The 22,735-nt window shown below is 38.8% G+C and overlaps 1 protein-coding gene across 32 annotated transcripts in view; it reads left to right on the top strand.

Moving 5' to 3' along the window:
* The window catches only part of LOC140126346 (protocadherin gamma-C5-like), a 431,655-nt gene that overhangs the window by 267,568 nt on the left and 141,352 nt on the right, over positions 1-22,735 (top strand). For 2 of the 32 annotated variants that reach the window (XM_072145680.1, XM_072145670.1), the window contains exon 1: positions 1,321-3,881. The exons of 28 other annotated variants lie outside the window; for them this stretch is intronic. In XM_072145680.1, the coding sequence (XP_072001781.1) occupies positions 1,440-3,881 (2,442 nt within the window). In that variant the 5' untranslated portion in view covers positions 1,321-1,439. Of the gene's footprint in view, positions 1-1,320; positions 3,882-13,630; positions 16,210-22,735 lie in introns of those variants that run through there. 2 more of the 32 variants (XM_072145678.1, XM_072145668.1) reach the window with 1 other exon arrangement.

Below are 22,735 nucleotides of genomic sequence, written 5' to 3'. Positions count from 1 at the left end.
CTTACCTTGGTTAAACTTGATAACTATGATACTATGATAAAGTAATCATAAGAAAGGAACTTTAACACTGCATATGACCAACATAAAGTTGTTATATAGATAGTCTACCAGAAAGTAAACGCCAAAGACATAAACATAATGAGGCTCGTTTATCTTACTTTCTTATTTTTCTGTCTTTTTTGCTACCTTTATGCTACCTGTATCACCAGAAAGACACATTTATCTGCTATTCCAAATGTGCTAAATGTCATAAATGACATTTATCTTTTAAAATTGTATAAAATTTGCAACAACTTTTGGCGCAAAAAACTCCAACCAAACGAATACTTAAGGAAAACTTAGAAAATGTAAAGAAGTGACTTGAGACATTCATGCCACATTTGTGAGACATTTCATAAAAAGCTGTAAAAAAAGACTAACTAAATAAAAACTAGCAACACAACACAGAGAAAAGATAAATGACTCCCAATGTCTTGAAACAAACTTTATCTTAACAATGCCCTCATGTGAAGAACAATATATCAAATCATTCAATCTTATTAACGAAAGATTATTTATTACATTTTAGTTAATGGTTTTTGTAAGATTTATTATTTTTACTCTAAGATACTTTACTATAATATTTCTTTCTGTATAATTTATATTGAATTGTATTTGTTTTGAATAGCCAATGTCTCTTGCTAAAGGTCTCGATTGCCAGTAGAAAAAAAGGGATTCTGTATTTGCTAATAAAGCTGTTAGGTTCATTAGAATAAATCATTGTTGTCAACGATGATTAGAATTGTTATCTCTATGATTCAATACATACCTGAAACCTTTTTGTCAACATCAAATATATCTTATGGTTTCTTTCTTTGAATTTATATATTATAAATAAAAAAGCTAAATCCCAAATACATTTCTTGCTAATATAAATTTAAATTCTTATGAAATATTTACAAGGTGGTAATGTTATATAACTTCATTTACAATACAATTTCTAGTATTACTTATTTACTTATAAGATACATATATATATATATATATATATATATATATATATATATATACTTTTATATATATATATATGTGTGTATGTGTGTGTATATATATATATATATATATATATATATATATTATATTTTACATATATATTGTTAGACTCAAAAGCATTCTCAGTATTAGCCAGCAGAGGGCAGTCTTGTCCACCAGTCATGTATTGCAGTAATACTAGAGAAGCTGCTTGTATCAGCTCTGCGCTCTCCTCCCCCTGGCTCAGTGATTCACCCTCCCATCGTTTCTCTCACACAAAGAAGAGCTGCCGTGCGGATGAGATCGCTCTGGATGTTTCCTTTATATGGATTATCTTTTTGAGAATATGGATGGATAATATAACCCTCATGTAGCTTGGATTACACAGGATCTACATGACATCAAATATCAAGACAATCATTTAAGATATGGACATCAGAGGCTTTTGTCAGAGCTGGAAATGGCAAGTAGTCTGCTCCTTTCTCCTTTGTAGCTGGGGCTGGGTCTCTGGGCAGCTTCGTTATTCTATTGTTGAGGAGTCTGATCCAGGGACATTGGTAGGAAATGTAGCTCAGGATCTGGGGATAAAACGTGCAGATCTCTCCCAGCGCAGGATACATCTGAGATCTGACAAATACCAAAAATATTTCACTGTAAATCAGGCAAATGGAGGGTTGTCTGTGAAGGAGAGGATTGATAGGGAGCGTCTGTGTGGATCTAGTCCCCGCTGTTTACTGCAGTTAGAGGTTGTGGCTGAGAATCCTGTGCAGCTTTATAGTCTAGAAATAGAGATTCTGGATATTAATGATAATTCTCCCACATTCTCATCTGAAGAGCGAATTATAGAGATATCAGAATTAGTAGCATATCCTGGAGCTCAGTATCCCTTGGAAATCGCAAAAGATTTGGATTTGGGTGTGAATGGAGTCAGTCAGTATACGCTGAATACAAATCCTTATTTCTCATTGTCTGTGAAGAATCGTAAGGATGGAACACTCATCCCTCAGCTGATACTAGAAAAGGTTTTAGATAGAGAAGAAAAACAGGAGCATAACCTGATCCTCACAGCTATAGATGGAGGAGAACCAGCCAGATCAGGGAGCTGCAGGATAAGAATAGTTGTATTAGATATTAATGATAATCCTCCAGTCTTTAATCAGTCGCTTTATAAGATCAGTATTAGGGAGAATCTCCCATTGAAAACCGTCATATTAACACTGAACGCCACAGATCAGGATGACGGAGCAAATGGGGAAATTCAATTTTCTTTTGATGATCATACATCTGAATCTGCTAGAGAAATATTTTCTTTACATGAACAAAGTGGAGAGATTTATATTACTGGGGATGTAAATTTTGAAAATCAAAATGTCTTTGAATTATCAATAAAAGCAGAAGATAAAGGATTTCCAAAATTAAAGGGAAACTGCATAGTTCAAGTGGAAATAGAAGATATCAATGATAATCCCCCAGAAATTACATTTAATTTAGTAGTAAATGATGTTCCAGAAAATGCTCCATCTGGGGATGTTGTAGGATTTATAGATGTAAGAGACAAGGATTCTGGAAAAAATGCAGAGATAAAGCTGGATCTATCACCAAATGTGCCTTTTAGAATACAACAGATGAAAAGCCGCTATGCATTGGTGACCGATGGGAATCTGGATAGAGAGGAGACCCCACAATACACTATAGAGCTGACAGCCTCTGATTTAGGGTCTCCTCCTCTATACAGTAAGACAAGCGTCACCCTCAGTGTGTCAGATATTAATGATAATGCTCCGCTCTTCACACAGTCTACTTATAATGCTTTCATTAAAGAGAACAGTGACCCCGGGACTCTTCTATGTACAGTATCTGCTACTGACCTAGATGAGGGGGTGAATTCTGATCTGGTTTACTCCATAGTTGAGAGTCAGATTGACGGCTCCTCTGTGTCCTCCTATGTTTACATTCATGCTAATGATGGGAATATATACGCTCAGCGATCCTTTGACTATGAGCAGATCCAGGTTTTACAAATCACCATAAAGGTAGAAGACTCAGGATCTCCACAGTTATCTTCCACTGTTCCCGTCTTTATCTTCATTCTGGATACAAATGACAATCCCCCCACTCTGCTGTATCCAGAACACTCTGAGGACCTCATTGTCCAAGAGAGGATCCCAAAGTCTACAAGTGCTGGATATCTGGTCACCAAACTGTCAGCAGTGGATCTGGACTCTGGTCACAATGCCTGGTTGGTGTTTACTCTCATTGACCCCATCAATTATTCATCATTCCAAGTGTCTAAACACACAGGAGAGGTGAGAACTGTACGAGGATTACAGGAGATGGAGAACATGGAGCAACAACTTGTCATTTCTATCAGTGATCAGGGGAATCCTCCATTATCCACCACAGTGACTGTACTTGTCAGTATAGCAGATGAGGTGATAGTGGAAAGACCAAAATCTGGTGACCTCCTGACAAATTCCAAACCCCCATCAGATATGACTCTGTATTTAATCATTTCCCTGGTGGCCATCAGCTTGGTGTCACTTGTCACCTTCATGATATTATTGGTGAGATGTCTGAGGAAGGACACTTATGATTACAGCAGTAGTTGCTGTTTTCTTGGTGGATCCCAATCCAAACCGTACACAGATCAGTATCAGCCGGCTCTGTACCTGAACACAGACGGGACCTTAAAATACATGGAGGTCAGGATGGTCCCTCCAGGACCCCAGGGGCAGAGTTACCAAACTAATTTACCTCCAGCTCCAGAACAACAGGATTTCAGTATTGTGCAGCCTTTACATTATCCTCAACTAAAGGATTTATGTCAAGAAGCCTCATCTGAGGGGGAATCACTGAATGACCCAAATAATGTAAGTAATCCGAACATAGTTGAACCATATACAATATGCTTTCACTGCAATATTTGATATTAGTAACTAGTTATATGGTATATTAACTTGTTATAAGCTGAGGTATAACTATTTCAGTACATCACTGACAAGGGAGATTAGAGAGTATCGACTAAACAATGTTGACTAAAATATACATTTTAATTCATAACTTAAAAATAAACAAACGAATGTGGAGGATGTGTAGTACTACACCAAATTCAATCTACGTTAAAAACATTCGTACTGGCCCCAGTTCATGGCACTAGTCTAGAGCAGACTAGACCAGGGTCAGACAATATTGCAGGGGTTACAGGCTGGTGGATGATAGAGAGCCTTTTAAAAATATCAAATCCCAACCAAAATGCAAAGCGGGGTATACACCCTGCACCAGGAGGGGAAAGAAATATGATGGAGGCTGTCGGCTGATATGATGTAGGAGATGGGTCAGCTAGTCGGCTAGACTGAAGCCACAATGGACTGAGATCAGCTGCTAACCTAATTCAAAAGCTGTCTAGAACCCTAACTCCTCAGCAAGCACTCCTAAAGATGATAAGATCCTACGCGTTTCCTGACAACTCTCATCAGGGATCAAATAGATTTGTCATTTTAAATTAAAGATATAACACATTTCCATGGGTGCACATTCGCACAGCGTGTCCCCGTATTGATATCAACGGTACAGTTATGTAATTTGACCCAGTGTCAGATTTTCAAAGGAAAACTGGCGGAATTTCTTTTACCCTTGCTGCACCTCTAGCAGCGTAATTTATGAAGTATTGGCGCCAAAATATTGGGTGAAAATTTGTGGCACCGCTTGTGAATTAGAGATTCTAATTTTCTAGTTTTTGGTTTAAAATTTGAAAAGCTAAAATCAAGTCTAGGGAGTTCTAGTACACCTTAGTTGATTTAGTTTACTGCTTTTTTTTAACCTAATAAATTTAAAACATATAATCTTCACAACCAATGCATTAATATTCAGCTGATTGTATACAGTTCATATTTTGTGTTTTCTTAAGACCTTTAATTCTACACAATGATATTATTAATATCCTGTTTTGAGGTACTTTTATGTTAAGTTGTTATAACTATAACGGTTTATATATTTTAACTGGATTCATTTTATATAACCAGATTTATATAAGTGATCAGAGTCCTCTGGTGGGTCCAGACTGTAGTCGGTCCCAGATTTTTAGTAGTTAACAAGCCTATTTCCTAGATGTTGGTAGATTCTGCGCCCTCAGGGAAATTTCATTTAGTGGCATCTCCAATATGACAATATTAGTCATGTAATAATGGTGCTGTATTATATAATGTAAATTAGGTTTCTTCTTAGGATTCACTCTGTCATTAATGGTGGGTACAGGCAAGTTATGAATACGAGCTATCAGCTATTGAGAAATAAAAACAAACTAAATATCATATTAGAATGGTTAAGACAGAGTACATAAGAGGTAATTTTTTTATTACTTTCTTTTTATTTTATCAGGATCTGGCATTTCTTCCACGTACAGAGCTAATAAATGGCTCCTATTTATGACTTAAAGTAAGAGTTTAAGTTTGTGCTATGAAAACAATACAAATGATTCCATAATAGAACAACCCGTAATAATGGCTGTATTATAAATGTTGTATCACACATGTTTCAGTTAAAAATATAATAAAATAGCAAAAAGGGAATATTTCTGAAGTGTTTTAAAAATAGTAAAAAACACACAGTCTGCTCACCGGATCTTGCATGTAGAGATGTCCTCCGTGCTGTAGATCCACTCCTGGACTGGAGATTGTTGTATCACACTTTGTGGGTTTAGGATCCAGCTACAGGAATTAGGCATCAATCTTTAAAGTTAAAAAACTCCATGACTTTATTGGCGGACCTTGGTCACAAATACAAAAAACTTTTTCTGGCGTAACAGTTTAAAAATACATCAGCAACGCGTTTCAAACGCACTATGCGTCCTTCCTCATGGCTGTATGGTATACAAAAGACAACTCACGGACTAAGTACGATAGGAGGAAGTGGATTACGGTTGGATTATTTCCACCTGTTCATTAATACACCCTTTCCTCCCCGTGTGTTGTCACATGCTTAGAATTAAAACACAAACACATATACACTTTTAAATAAAAACAAACAAACACAGAAATAAACCGTGTTCCCTACTCGGTTGTATCACTGGAGATTCTAATGTTCGAGCACAAATATATTTGTATCAATTTATCTATGGACTATATATACATACGGCATTATAAATAAACAAAGAAGGGCGATAACACTGTTTCCATATGTGTATAAGATATAATATAACCCCAATGTATTTCAAGACACGGTTCCTTAACATACCATTGATATCGCGACCATGATGTTGTCTGTATGTGTGCTCTTTCGGAGTGCTCACTAAAACTAATGGATTTAATAATAATGAATGAGACTGTAAAACTAACGGATCTCAAGAAAGATATTGAAGTGATCACTCAGGAGCTCAAAACAAAATTACAAGAAGACGCATTCTCCATCCAAGCAGATAAATTCAAAGAAAATATTAATCGATTAGAGAATGAAATTATGGAGGTCAAGAAAGTAAAATTCCAACGAGATCTATATGACTATGCGAACAATCAGGTCTATGAATGGGGCAGAAGGGAAGCGGCTGGTACAACCCCAAGATCTATTCTGAAAAAACGTCTTTATAAAAAGAAAAAACATGGCCCAAAAAAAGTGGGCTTCAGTTCATCTGAGGCTGAAACCTCGGATGTGAATATGGACCAATCTGAAAATGAGTCTACTGGATCTAAAAATAACAAAAATAATTCATATTATAAAAATCCTTCAAAAAACTCCAGAAGCCAAAACACAAATGGACCCGGCGGGGAAAGAGAAAGAAGAGGGGAGGAAGCTCCGAACAGGAACCTCAGAAGCCAAAAGAAGACGATTTGAATGCAGGTTTGGATGTACTAAACCTGTCCGATACTGTACTCAGCCCCGACCAAATAGATGTTCTATCTCTGGGTCTCAATTTTACTCCCACCAAAAAATTTGATCTTTTTTCAACATTAAAGGACATTAATAAGTTTGTGAGGGGTCTCACGATCAAGAGACACTTTTTGGGGGATGTTGTAATGGAGGCCCCAGAAACCCCAGTTGATATTAATACTCCAGTTAATTATTTTTCAGGTCTTAATTATCAGGATCAATTGTCCCTTGTGATCCTACAGGATTTGGATGAGGACAATACACTTACAGTTAAAGAATTGCCCTGGAATCTGAAGAATCCCAGCTTCTACCCCAAAGACTCTAGGGTGGAGGCTATGGACAGGTTCCAAATAATTATGGAGAAGGAATTGAAAAAATTATATGATGCTAATACCAACCGCAAATGTAATTTGACCAAGATCCAGATGTCCGCCCTTGACAGTCTACAGAACAACCAAGACATCGTAATACGAATGGCGGACAAGGGGGGTACGATTGTGGTTATGTCAAAAACAATGTACAGTGTGCAAATTGGTGAAATGTTGAATGACACAGCCACCTATAGATGCCTACCTGGTAATCCTTTGAATAGTTTCATCAAAAAACTTCGGTTACTAGTAGAAGATGGTAGAAGTATAGGCATTTTCTCAGAGAAGCAGGCTGACTATCTCATTAAAACTAATCCAGTGACACCTATTTTACATGCACTTCCTAAGGTACATAACGGCATGGTCCCCCCTCCTATGCGCCCGATAGTCTCGGGAATAGGTTCTGTGAATGAGGCCCTGAGCGAATGGCTAGACTCCCAATTACAGCCTTTGGTACGTAGGATACCGGGATATCTGCAGGACACGGGAGATGTGTTGAGAAATATGAGTGACATCACATGGATATCGAATTATGCTTGGTTGACATGTGATGTCACTTCTTTATATACTTCCATTCCGCAATTTGTGGCAATGGAAGCCATTTCGCACCATTTGAACAAATACAGTGGGTACGATAGGGACAGACAGGCATTCATTAAAGAGGCATTGTGGTATCTCCTCAATCATAACTATTTTTTATTTGATAATAAATATTATTTGCAGATATCTGGAGTATCAATGGGGGCAAAGTTCTCACCATCCCTGGCCAATTTGGTCATGGCTTGGTGGGAGGAGAACACCATTTACACAGTGAACAATCCATTTGCGGGGGACATCTTCTGGTACGACGACATATTGATTGTGTGGTCGGGGGGTGTGCCTGCCGTGCCAGAATTTGTCTCCTACATCAACAACAATTCGATTAATTTAAAATTCACTTATTCTTTATGTCAGGACAAAGTCGTTTTTTTGGATCTGTTGCTACAGGCTCGGGAGGGTGAAAAAGTTAGGACCAGTACTCATAGAAAGAGCACAGCGGGTAACACTATATTACATGCCAACAGTTCCCATCCAAAACATACTATCAGGGCTATCCCTGTAGGGGAATTGATGCGTTCCAAAAGAAACTGTACCCACCCGGAGGACTATAAAAAAGAAGCCTCCGAAATCAAGCAAAGACTTAGGAAAAGGGGTTATTCTAAGGGGTTACTCGATAGAGCAGAAGCAATTGTGGGGCACAAAAATAGAGATGAGATGTTAACCAGAAAATCCCCCAAAAATAAAAACAAGAACAGCAATGCGCCGTATTTAGTTCTAGATTACAGTGACCAGTTTACAGAGATAAAATCACTTATACAAAAATGTATACCTGTACTGTGGGAAGATGAAAAATTATGTGATATATTGAGTGAGGGGTGCAAGATAGTGTCCAGGCGTTCCACCACAATTGGAAATAGGATTTCACCTAGCTATTTTAAGTCCTCTAACAACTCGGGATCTTGGTTGCACCATAACGGTTTCTTTAAGTGCGGAGGTCACCCTTGCAAAACCTGCAGGTATGCAAGGGTTACCCGGACGTTCGAAAACACTGAAAACACACGTACATTTGACATAAAGAGATATGTTAACTGTAACAGTACGTTTATAGTGTATGTGATCAGATGTACTATGTGCAATTTAATGTATGTCGGTAGCACCATCAGGCAGCTTAAAAAGAGATTCTTAGAACATTTGAATGACATCAAGTATTTAAGAATGAGATGTATAGAATCAAACCCAAGTCAATCTACTAAAGCTGTCTCTAATGTAGCAAGACATGCCTTTGATAAACATGATGGCAACACCAATAGTTTAGAGGTATATGCTATTGAACAGGTGTACACGAATACTAGAGGTGGGGATAGAGAAAGATTATTGCGAGACCGAGAATTTTTTTGGATATTCCATCTCAACACCAGCTTTCCCGCAGGACTTAATTTTAAAAATGAAATGATGTTTCACTATTGATCATGTTAATCTATTATTGTGGCTTACTGGTTGGGACTCTGACCGTAAAACTCACCGGTTAGCAATCATGATATAGTGGTCTATCGGATATATAAAATACGGGAGTTGGATATTTACTGTGTCCATCATTTAGTTCGCCAATGACGGGACCCATAAGATATGAGTTATGGTGCACTTTTTTCTGTGTCTCTATATTTATTGCATTCTGCAGTGGATTACATTTACTCAAAATAGCTCATTATGCCACTTTTTTGACTTCACATATCGCTTGTGTTAGTGGACTTTCTGTCTTCCAACTGTTTTTGCAGACGTTCAATCTGTGGACTTCTAGTTAAGTCCATTTATTTTCTCATATACATCGGTAATTTGACACAAGATTGTTACCACGCACGCGATGTGGTCTTACCTCCAGCTGACAGCATATGAGAACTGACAGGTATCCATGATACACAAGACGGACATATCATACCTATTAGGAATGCATGCACACTTGTGAAGTAAGCCGTGACTGCGGCATCTACGATATACAAGACGGACACATAATTCCCACTAGAGACACGTATACACATAAGATCGATGCCGTGGTTGCGGTATTAATAGTATATCACACAATTATGCCTCGTTAACCATTGGGATTGTACTGTGTTTGTGCTTGATATACGGACATATAAGACTCATTAGAGACGTGTGCACACATACAGACAACATCATGGTTGCGATATCAATGGTATGTTAAGGAACCGTGTCTTGAAATACATTGGGGTTATATTATATCTTATACACATATGGAAACAGTGTTATCGCCCTTCTTTGTTTATTTATAATGCCGTATGTATATATAGTCCATAGATAAATTGATACAAATATATTTGTGCTCGAACATTAGAATCTCCAGTGATACAACCGAGTAGGGAACACGGTTTATTTCTGTGTTTGTTTGTTTTTATTTAAAAGTGTATATGTGTTTGTGTTTTAATTCTAAGCATGTGACAACACACGGGGAGGAAAGGGTGTATTAATGAACAGGTGGAAATAATCCAACCGTAATCCACTTCCTCCTATCGTACTTAGTCCGTGAGTTGTCTTTTGTATACCATACAGCCATGAGGAAGGACGCATAGTGCGTTTGAAACGCGTTGCTGATGTATTTTTAAACTGTTACGCCAGAAAAAGTTTTTTGTATTTGTGACCAAGGTCCGCCAATAAAGTCATGGAGTTTTTTTAACTTTAAAGATTGATGCCTAATTCCTGTAGCTGGATCCTAAACCCACAAAGTGTATTATTTCTGAAGCCAAGATAAAAATTTCTGCTTGCTGGGTCTTATTGTTGGTATTGGGAGAATGGAAGTCTTAGGTCATTTATCTTAGTCATTTCTTTTCTCTTGTATTTGCGACTTTTCCAGTCGTCAGCAAAGTTTGCACAGACATAGATTTTCAGTGTTGCACCTGATGTATCATTACAAGTCAAATGTGCACATTTGAAATCCCTGTACAAAGTTGCTAATTGTTGTGTAATTGAAGTCCATTTCCTAACAGGAGTAGGAAAAAGATTTGAAGGGGTTGCAGGAGAGTTTACAATTTTTGTGCTACCTTATTTTTAAAAGAAATCACAAAAAGACCCCAATAGACTCAAATGGCAATAATATATGTTCCCCTAAGATAAATCAAAAAAGCAAAAGAAATAAGAAAGCAAAAGAAATGAAAGACCAGCACAAATTTCCGGACTAAGGATAAAAAACCTTCTTAAAGTTTTACAATGTACACCCATACAGAACGGAGTATAGGTGTTCGGTTTTATGGTTTGGACATTCAGGGCTGCCATGATGTAAGCTGTTCAGAGTGTTCATAGATTTCATTGTAGTGTAGGTTATGCTAATGGAACTACCCTTCATATGATATGAAGCACTTTGGTTCAGCCATTATGTATTGGGGTCATTCTGGTCATATTTAAAACAATCAAGCATCTTTTCCATATCCTGCCTTTGTAGCACAACCCTTTTAATTTTCTACTTGTGTTGTCTGAAAGGTGATTACAAAAAACAGGAACTTTTCCAGTGAATATGACAACATAGAGTTGTTGTAGAGTTGAGAATAAAGGCCATACTTGTAAACATTATGGCCCACATTTATCAAAAACAGTGCAGTCTGTACTATGTGCATTTTGCCTGTGTAGTGTGCAGGGGGCGCCAGATTCATGAATTGTGGTGCACGGTCTTCATGAATTTGGCGCCCCCTGCACTGCTTTTGTAGTATACACCATTTGTTTGGCGCCTTATGTTCACGGTGTGGTGCACGGTCTGACAAAATACTAATGCACCCCTTTTGGTGCACCTTTTTTCTGTCTTCTTGGGCACATGTGCAAGCAGTTTTCACGTTCTTTCTAGTGCATAGTCAGACAGGAAACGGGTGCAAACACTTTAATAAATGTGGGCCTATATCCCAAACAATGCCCTCATGTGAAGAACAATGGGGCAAATTTACTTACCTGGTCCTGTCGCGATCCCGATTTGAATGGACCAACGAGGATGAAGTCCGGCACAATTCATAAAGATCGTGCGCCTGAGTTCCTGCATCCGTCGCTTCTGCGCCGAGGTCCGCCGGAGTTCACCTTCTTCTTCCTGGTGCATGTAAGTGCGTGTCTTGCGCCACAATTCTAAATGTTAAATCCTGCGCGTTGTCCGAATCCGTCGGGTTGTCCAACGCCCCTTCCCCCTATTTGTGTCGCATGCAAGCCGGCGCCAATGCATAATCCGCCGGCATGCGCCAAAAACCCTGGGCAATTCAGCGCAAAACGGAAATTGTCGGGAAACCCAACAAAAATGCGCTCCGCGGACCCTTAGTAAATGAGCCCCAATATATCAAATCATACAATTTATTTACTGAAAGATTACTTTTTATATTTTCATTAAGTTGATTGTGTTCTAAATGTATTATTATTACTCTCACATACTTTGCTTTGCTATACAATTTATATTAAATTGCATTTATTTAGAATAGCCATTGGCCCAGATTTACTAAAGCCCCTGAACCAGTTTTCTGACTGACTTTCCACATTCTTTCATGTGCAAACTGCTGGCACATGTATTTAAGAAGTTTCTGAGACACATTTGTGGCACATGCGACACTTTGTGGTGTACGCTGCACTTTACCTAATGTGACAGAAAATTCTGCACTAAAATGTTGGACATTTAATATGCAAAGTCCAACAAAAAATTGTTGCACACCCCATATTATAGGTTCTCAAAAAAAAAAAACAGGTGCACTCTGTCGGAGCAGGGCAGAGAGCAACAGATTCATGCAGAGCGGGCAGAACGTGCACCAGAAATCATGTGGGCTAATGGGGCTTTTTACTAAAGGTCCGCAGATCGCTTTTCCGTCGGACTTCTCAACATTGTCGGGATTTCCGCCGCTGTGACAGGGATTTAGCAGGGAATTGTGTTGCACGCGATTGGATTTTGGCGCAGCAGTGCCAGCCTTTATGCGAAATCAGGGGGCGGGTCGTCAGACGATCCGACTGATTCGGACTGAGCGCAGGATTTCAGATTCAAATTGTGTCGCATCCAATGCACTTACATATGCACTTGCACGTACATACATTGGGAAGAAGAAGGTGAACTCCGTCAGACCTGAGCAGGGAAGCGACACATGCAGGATATCGGGGGCACAATCTTTGTGAATTACGGCACAGTGCATAGTTGTCGGACAATGCACTTTCGGAGAACTCCGAGGAACCGGATCAGTAAATGTGCCCCAATGTGTTTTGCTAAATGTCTTGGTATTTGATTGCCAATAATAAAAAAAGAAATTCTTGTATCTATGTTCCGCGGAGTTTGTTATCCTAGATAACATATACAGTACAATACTTGCCATTGAAGCTTTTTGGTTCATAAGAATAAATCATTGTTGTCACCTTGACTATGAATATATTTGTTATCTGTATATTCCAATACAGACCTATATTCTTTTGTGAACATTTTGAATACATATTTTGCTAACATTATTTTATATTGTTATAAAATATTAACAAGATGGTAAAATTGTGTTTAAAGCTTCACTGCTTTAGCATTTCTTATACAAATACATAAAACATATGGACTAAACTTACCACCATTTTTTTCACTAAATGGATTGGTATGTGATGCTTCATTTTTCATACTCATAAATCTTGTATATTTGTATACAGGTTACATACAGGAAAAGTTTGACTCCTTTGTCGATTTTTTTCCCATGTATTCTCAATATTAGCCAGTAGAGGGCAATGTTGTCCTCCAGTCATTTATTGCAGTAATACTAGAGAAGCTGCTTGTATCAGCTCTGCGCTCTCCTCCCCCTGGCTCAGTGATTCACCCTCCCATCTTTTCTCTCACACAAAGAAGAGCTGCCGTGCGGATGAGATCTCTCTGGATGTTTCCTTTATATGGATTATCTTTTTGGGAATATGGACGGATAATATAACCCTCATGTAGCTTGGATTACACGGGATCTACATGAAATCAGATATCAAGACAATCATTTAAGATATGGACATCAGAGGCTTTTGTCAGAGCTGGAAATGGCAAGTAGTCTGCTCCTTTCTCCTTTGTAGCTGGGGCTGGGTCTCTGGGCAGCTCCGTTATTCTATTGTTGAGGAGTCTGATCCAGGGACATTGGTAGGAAATGTAGCTCAGGATCTGGGGATAAAACGTGCAGATCTCTCTCAGCGCAGGATACATCTGAGATCTGACAAATACCAAAAATATTTCACTGTAAATCAGGCAAATGGAGGGTTGTCTGTGAAGGAGAGGATTGATAGGGAGCGTCTGTGTGGATCTAGTCCCCGCTGTTTACTGCAGTTAGAGGTTGTGGCTGAGAATCCTGTGCAGCTTTATAGTCTAGAAATAGAGATTCTGGATATTAATGATAATTCTCCCACATTCTCATCTGATGTTCATATTATAGAGATTACAGAAATTTTTGCAGGTCCCGGAGCTCATTATCCTTTAGAAATTGCAAAGGATTTCGATGTTGGTGTGAATGGAGTCAGTCAGTATACACTGAATACAAATCCTTATTTCTCATTGTCTGTGAAGAATCGTAAGGATGGAACACTCACCCCTCAGCTGATACTAGAAAAGGTTTTAGATAGAGAAGAAAAACAGGAGCATAACCTGATCCTCACAGCTATAGATGGAGGAGAACCAGCCAGATCAGGGAGCTGCAGGATAAGAATAGTTGTATTAGATATTAATGATAATCCTCCAGTCTTTAATCAGTCGGTCTATAAGATCAGTATTAGGGAGAATCTCCCATTGAAAACCGTCATATTAACACTGAACGCCACAGATCAGGATGACGGAGCAAATGGAGAAATAGAATTTTCTTTTGATGGTCACACATCTGAATCTGCTAGAGAAATATTTTCTTTAAATGAACAAAATGGGGAGATTTATATCGTTGGGTTGGTGGATTTTGAAAATCAAAATTTATTTGAATTATCAATAAAAGCAGAAGATAAAGGATTTCCAAAATTAAGGGGAAACTGTATAGTTCAAGTAGAAATAGAAGATGTGAATGATAATCCCCCAGAAATTACATTTAATTTAATTGCTGGTGATATTCCAGAAAATGCTCCATCTGGGGATGTTGTAGGATTTATAAATGTAAGAGACAATGATTCAGGAAAAAATGGAGAGATAAAGCTGGATCTATCACCAAATGTGCCTTTTAGAATACAACAGATGAAAAGCCGCTATGCATTGGTGACAGATGGGAATCTGGATAGAGAGGAGACCCCACAATACACTATAGAGCTGACAGCCTCTGATTTAGGGTCTCCTCCTCTATACAGTAAGACAAGCGTCACCCTCAGTGTGTCAGATATTAATGATAATGCTCCGCTCTTCACACAGTCTACTTATAATGCTTTCATTAAGGAGAACAGTGACCCCGGGACTCTTCTATGTACAGTATCTGCTACTGACCTAGATGAGGGGGTGAATTCTGATCTGGTTTACTCCATAGTTGAGAGTCAGATTGACGGCTCCTCTGTGTCCTCCTATGTTTACATTCATTCTAATGATGGGAATATATACGCTCAGAGATCCTTTGACTATGAGCAGATCCAGGTTTTACAAATCACCATAAAGGTAGAAGACTCAGGATCTCCACAGTTATCTTCCACTGTTCCCGTCTTTATCTTCATTCTGGATACAAATGACAATCCCCCCACCCTGCTGTATCCAGAACACTCTGAGGACCTCATTGTCCAAGAGAGGATCCCAAAGTCTACAAGTGCTGGATATCTGGTCACCAAACTGTCAGCAGTGGATCTGGACTCTGGTCACAATGCCTGGTTGGTGTTTACTCTCATTGACCCCATCAATTATTCATCATTCCAAGTGTCTAAACACACAGGAGAGGTGAGAACTGTACGAGGATTACAGGAGATGGAGAACATGGAGCAACAACTTGTCATTTCTATCAGTGATCAGGGGAATCCTCCATTATCCACCACAGTGACTGTACTTGTCAGTATAGCAGATGAGGTGATAGTGGAAAGACCAAAATCTGGTGACCTCCTGACATATTCCAAACCCCCATCAGATATGACTCTGTATTTAATCATTTCCCTGGTGGCCATCAGCTTGGTGTCACTTGTCACCTTCATGATATTATTGGTGAGATGTCTGAGGAAGGACACTTATGATTACAGCAGTAGTTGCTGTTTTCTTGGTGAATCCCAATCCAAACCGTACACAGATCAGTATCAGCCGGCTCTGTACCTGAACACAGACGGGACCTTAAAATACATGGAGGTCAGGATGGTCCCTCCAGGACCCCAGGGGCAGAGTTACCAAACTAATTTACCTCCAGCCCCAGAGCAACAGGATTTCAGTATTGTGCAGCCTTTACATTATCCTCAATTAACGGATTTATGCCAAGAAGCCTCATCTGAGGGGGAATCACTGAATGATCCAAACAATGTAAGTCATTATATAATAAAATTGATATTTTTCTTCTTTGGTAAACCTAGCATTAGAATACATTTTAATTATGTACTTAGACTTTTTTCCTTTTCTACAATTTTAGCTATTGTATTGTAGTTATTTTGTTGGCCTATATACATTATATTTGTAACCAATTTGTTCATTTTTTTGACTCATAGACATGTAACATAGTTTCTATCACATTACTATCCATGTTTTTTTGCACCTAACATGGTTTCAGTAAGAGCATATATTAAGATGCGAATTCCATAATCGTCAAGCGTCAGACCCCCGTGGTACCCTAATAACTGATTGACAATGCTCATCATTGTTCAGGCAGGGTGCCCATGAAAGATTAGTACTTTATACCGTGTTCAGGAGTGGATTTGGTATTTCTAAGAAAATTGACAGTATTTTTGTGGACCCTCTAAATGATTGGCTTCTTTCTAAATGTTCTAGCTCATTACCATGATTAAGACTACATTTAGTCGAAACGTATCGGTGTAAAGGCTGTATAGTAAGTGCTTTACGGACTTTTATTTATTATAATAAAAAAGAAATGTTGTATTCGATTGAGTGCTGGAGCTCAACTTCCGTTTCTACATGTTTCTACATGTTCGCGCAACATTTATCATGAATTCCCACAGAAGTGTGTTTCACGCCACAAGTTAAAGGTGCATAAAAAAAAGGGTGTAAGAGCAGTGGAGAATGGACGCCAGAAATCCGGAAACTGGTGCCCTTTGCACTATACACAGGCAAACTGCACAAAGCAGAGACTGCACTGTTCTTAGTAAATGTGCCCCATTAAGTGTAAAAAAACACACAATGGTGGTTATTTACTAAGGGCCCGATTCGCATTTTCCCGCCGTGTTACCCAAATATTTCCGATTGTACCTGAATTGCCCGGGATTTTGGCGCACACGATCGGATTGTGGTGCATCGGCACCGGCATGCACGCGACAGAAATTGGGGGGCGTGGCCGAACGAAAACCCGGCGGATTCGGAAAAAACGCCGCATTTAAAAAAGGAAATTGTGTCGCGGAGCTTGCACTCACCTTCATCCAGGATAGGATCGTGAACTTCAGTGCATTTCATGGAACTTCAGCGCAGCATCGCCACCTGGTGGACGTCGGAGGAACTGCCTTGATGAATCCCAGCCGGACCCGAATCCACCGCAGAGAAAGCGCCGCTGGATCGCGAACGGACCGGGCAAGTAAATCTGCCCCATTATATAGAAATAAATATGAAGAAATACATATTAACAAATCCTAATACATCTAACTCTACACTATGAAAAATATCTCCATAGTTGCCCTGTTTGCACAAGACAATACATATTATTTGTCAAAACAAATTAATCCCAGCTTTAACCCCTTAAGGACGCAGGGTTTTTTCATTTCTCGCTCTCCACCTTCAAAAATCCATAACTTTTTCAATTTTACATGTACAGGCTTATTTTGTGTGTAATAAATTTTACTTTCCCGTAATGTTATTTATTTTAACATGTCGTGTACTGCGAGGCTGAAAAAAAATTCCAAATGTGGAAAAATTTTAAAAAAGCGCACCTGCGTCATGGTCTTGTGGGCTCAGTTTTTACGACTTTCACTCTTCGCTCCAAATAACATACCTACTTTATTTTTTGATTCAGTGCGATCGCGGTGATACCAAAATATATACAGGTTTTATTGTGTTTTAATACATTTTCAAAAATTAAACGAATGTGTACAAAAAATTTTTTGTCATCTTCTGAAGCTAATAACTTTTTCATACTTTGGCGCACGGAGCTGTGTGAGGTGTCATTTTTTGCGAAATGAGCTGACGTTTGCATTGCTACCATTTTGAGGTCTGTGCGACATTTTGCTCATTTTTTATTCCATTTTTTATGTGATGTAAAAAGGTGTAAAAGTCGCATTTCGGACATTTGGGCGCCATTTCCCGTCTCGGAGGTCACCACCGGCCGTAACCGTTTTTATATTTTGATAGATCGGGCATTTTGGGACGCGGCGATACATAATGTGTCTGTGATTTTTACTGTTTATTATGTTTTATATCAGTTCTAGGGAATTTTTAATATTTTATTAATTTTTTTTATTTTTAAAACTTTTTTTTTCTTTTTTTTTCACTAATTCTTAGACCATCTAGGGTACATTAACCCTAGATGGTCAGATTGTTCCTACCATATACTGCAATACTTCTGTATTGCAATATATGGCATTTTTGCAGCTCATTCATTACAATGAGCCACGAAGACCCGAGGCTACCATGGCAACCGATCGCCACCCCCCGATGATGTTCGGGGCGCGGCGATCGTAATAAAGATGGGGTTAATAAAAGCACCGACCGCGGTTATTAGCGGTGGGGGTTTGCTGCAATATGCAACAACCCCCACCTTTGTATGAAGAGGACTCAGCCCGTGAGCCCACTTCATACATTTCCTGTACCTCTGCGCCATAGAGCTACGGCGCAGTGGGTTAAGGGGTTAACATACAGAACATATATATGCAAACTAAACCTGTACTAAAGCAGAGAGAAATCTAGCAACAGGACTCAAGGTGATGGACTGTAAATAAAATTAAAATAACCTGCTTTGACTAAGACAAGAATCCCAATGTACACATTTTTATGTTGGAATATTATATGTATGTTTATGAAAAAATAAATAAAAACAAGTTAAAAAAAATCACACAATCGCAAATGAAATTATATTGTTCATTTTGAGTCAATTTGAAAATTTAAAAAACCTCTATACATTACAAAGAAATGCCTTTTATCCATATTTTGTAATACAAGCCCCAATTCTAATTTAAAATGAGAATTTAACATTTGTTCATTTTTGACAAGCCTTTGTGTCATAAATAAAACACTGCAAACATGCACACAAAAAAGAGCGCTACCCATAAAACATGACATCCACAAATTCTCTAAAAACGCCTGATCATTAAAGACCAGAAAGTTTGATTTTAACAATTTTGTTCTTTACCAATATTAATATTAATGCTATGATCAGGTAAAAATATACTTGTAGCTAAATCACACAGTTAAATGTTCATGAGATAGATCCGTTTAAAGGTTTGATTAAAATATATTTTTCATTAAAATAGGTATAATCTTCACATCACACAAAGAGGTCCTTTCAAACCCCATTGACCAAGTTGCATCTCTTATTACTAGAATAGTAGTTATTTCCCATATACTGCTAGAACCCAAGTTACCTCATAGATGAAAGTAATAGTAAGTTAACTTAGTAGTAAGCTGATGGAGGGGTCACTCTATTTGATCCTTTGATAATACAAAAGCAATTTCTTTCATATATCTGTCAGTCTGCAGGTATTAATGTCTGTCTTCTGATGGAGCCATAGAAACAACCCCAAAAAATAGTATTGATTAAAGCACAGGCTTTATAAAGAATATTAGCAGTCACATTATTATGTGCTACGACTATGCAGGATAGAAGTCGTAGCGCTGTGATATCACCATACAGTAGATAGGAGGATACAGGATAGAAAAGGCAAACACATAGATCACAAAGTTACAGACATAGGAACCTTCAAGGCCTTTTATAAAGTTTTTCTGTGAAGAGGAGTGTTCGGTGCTGTCACATATATACGAGGGATCATTTAGTATCTATATGGCTAAGAGCAACTTCCCTATTTAGCCTACTGTTACGGACTCTTAACAATAATTATACCTTACCTACAAATATCATAATGTGTATTACCCATTTACACACATATGTTTTGAAGTCCTCTTACTTTAGATTAGAATTACAACTAAATAGCTTTATTTTTAAAAATAAAGGGTTGATATCAGTTCATAGGGCATACTGTAAATAAAAACTCCAAATCCTGTTGACATTTCTCTTTTCCTTTTCTATTTCATTCATTTGCTATAGTTCACATTATTAGCCAGTAGAGGGCAGTCTTGTCCACCGGTCATGTATTGCAGTAATACTAGAGAAGCTGCTTGTATCAGCTCTGCGCTCTCCTCCCCCTGGCTCAGTGATTCACCCTCCCATCGTTTCTCTCACACAAAGAAGAGCTGCCGTGCGGATGAGATCGCTCTGGATGTTTCCTTTATATGGATTATCTTTTTGGGAATATGGACAGATAATATAACCCTCATGTAGCTTGGATTACACAGGATCTACATGACATCAGATATCAAGACAATCATTTAAGATATGGACATCAGAGGCTTTTGTCAGAGCTGGAAATGGCAAGTAGTCTGCTCCTTTCTCCTTTGTAGCTGGGGCTGGGTCTCTGGGCAGCTCCGTTATTCTATTGTTGAGGAGTCTGATCCAGGGACATTGGTAGGAAATGTAGCTCAGGATCTGGGGATAAAACGTGTAGATCTCTCTCAGCGCAGGATACATCTGAGATCTGACAAATACCAAAAATATTTCACTGTAAATCAGGCAAATGGAGGGTTGTCTGTGAAGGAGAGGATTGATAGGGAGCGTCTGTGTGGATCTAGTCCCCGCTGTTTACTGCAGTTAGAGGTTGTGGCTGAGAATCCTGTGCAGCTTTATAGTCTAGAAATAGAGATTCTGGATATTAATGATAATTCTCCCACATTTTCATTTGAAGAACGGATTATAGAGATTACAGAATTAGTAACCAGTCCTGGAGCTCGTTTTGCCTTAGAGATTGCAAAGGATCTAGATGTTGGTGTGAATGGAGTCAGTCAGTATACACTGAATACAAATCCCTATTTCTCATTGTCTGTGAAAACCCACAAAGACGGAACACTCATCCCTCAGCTGATACTAGAAAAGGTTTTAGATAGAGAAGAAAAACAGGAGCATAACCTGATCCTCACAGCTATAGATGGAGGAGAACCAGCCAGATCAGGGAGCTGCAGGATAAGAATAGTTGTATTAGATATTAATGATAATCCTCCAGTCTTTAATCAGTCGCTTTATAAGATCAGTATTAGGGAGAATCTCCCATTGAAAACCGTCATATTAACACTGAACGCCACAGATCAGGATGACGGAGCAAATGGAGAAATACAATTCTCTTTTGATGATCACACGTTTGATTCAGCGAAAAGATTATTTGCTTTAAATGAGAAAAATGGGGAGATTTATGTCAAAGGACTGGTGGATTTTGAAGAGTTAAATTTTTATGAATTATCTATTAAAGCAGAAGACAAAGGATTTCCAAAATTAGAGGGAAACTGCATAGTCCATGTTGAAGTAGAAGATATCAATGATAATCTTCCAGAAATTAAATTTTCAATGGTGACAAAAAATATCCCAGAAAATGCACCAATGGGAGATGTTGTAGGATTTATTGATGTAAAGGACAAGGACTCTGGAAAAAATGGAGAGATAAAGCTGGATCTATCACCAAATGTGCCTTTTAGAATACAACAGATGAAAAACCGCTATGCATTGGTGACAGATGGGAATCTGGATAGAGAGGAGACCCCACAATACACTATAGAGCTGACAGCCTCTGATTTAGGGTCTCCTCCTCTATACAGTAAGACAAGCGTCACCCTCAGGGTGTCAGATATTAATGATAATGCTCCGCTCTTCACACAGACTACTTATAATGCTTTCATTAAGGAGAACAGTGACCCCGGGACTCTTCTATGTACAGTATCTGCTACTGACCTAGATGAGGGGGTGAATTCTGATCTGGTTTACTCCATAGTTGAGAGTCAGATTGACGGCTCCTCTGTGTCCTCCTATGTTTACATTCATTCTAATGATGGGAATATATACGCTCAGCGATCCTTTGACTATGAGCAGATCCAGGTTTTACAAATCACCATAAAGGTAGAAGACTCCGGATCTCCACAGTTATCTTCCACTGTTCCCGTCTTTATCTTCATTCTGGATACAAATGACAATCCCCCCACTCTGCTGTATCCAGAACACTCTGAGGACCTCATTGTCCAAGAGAGGATCCCAAAGTCTACAAGTGCTGGATATCTGGTCACCAAACTGTCAGCAGTGGATCTGGACTCTGGTCACAATGCCTGGTTGGTGTTTACTCTCATTGACCCCATCAATTATTCATCATTCCTAGTGTCTAAACACACAGGAGAGGTGAGAACGGTACGGGGATTACAGGAGATGGAGAACATGGAGCAACAACTTGTCATTTCTATCAGTGATCAGGGGAATCCTCCATTATCCACCACAGTGACTGTACTTGTCAGTATAGCAGATGAGGTGATAGTGGAAAGACCAAAATCTGGTGATCTCCTGACAAATTCCAAACCCCCATCAGATATGACTCTGTATTTAATCATTTCCCTGGTGGCCATCAGCTTGGTGTCACTTGTCACCTTCATGATATTATTGGTGAGATGTCTGAGGAAGGACACTTATGATTACAGCAGTAGTTGCTGTTTTCTTGGTGGATCCCAATCCAAACCGTACACGGATCAGTATCAGCCGGCTCTGTACCTGAACACAGACGGGACCTTAAAATACATGGAGGTCAGGATGGTCCCTCCAGGATCCCAGGGGCAGAGTTACCAAACTAATTTACCTCCAGCTCCAGAACAA

This window comes from Engystomops pustulosus, chromosome 4, assembly GCF_040894005.1.
Source record: "Engystomops pustulosus chromosome 4, aEngPut4.maternal, whole genome shotgun sequence".
NCBI lineage: Eukaryota > Metazoa > Chordata > Amphibia > Anura > Leptodactylidae > Engystomops > Engystomops pustulosus.
The sequence above is the reverse complement of the archived record's forward strand: the minus strand, read 5'-3'. Positions and strand labels throughout refer to the sequence as shown.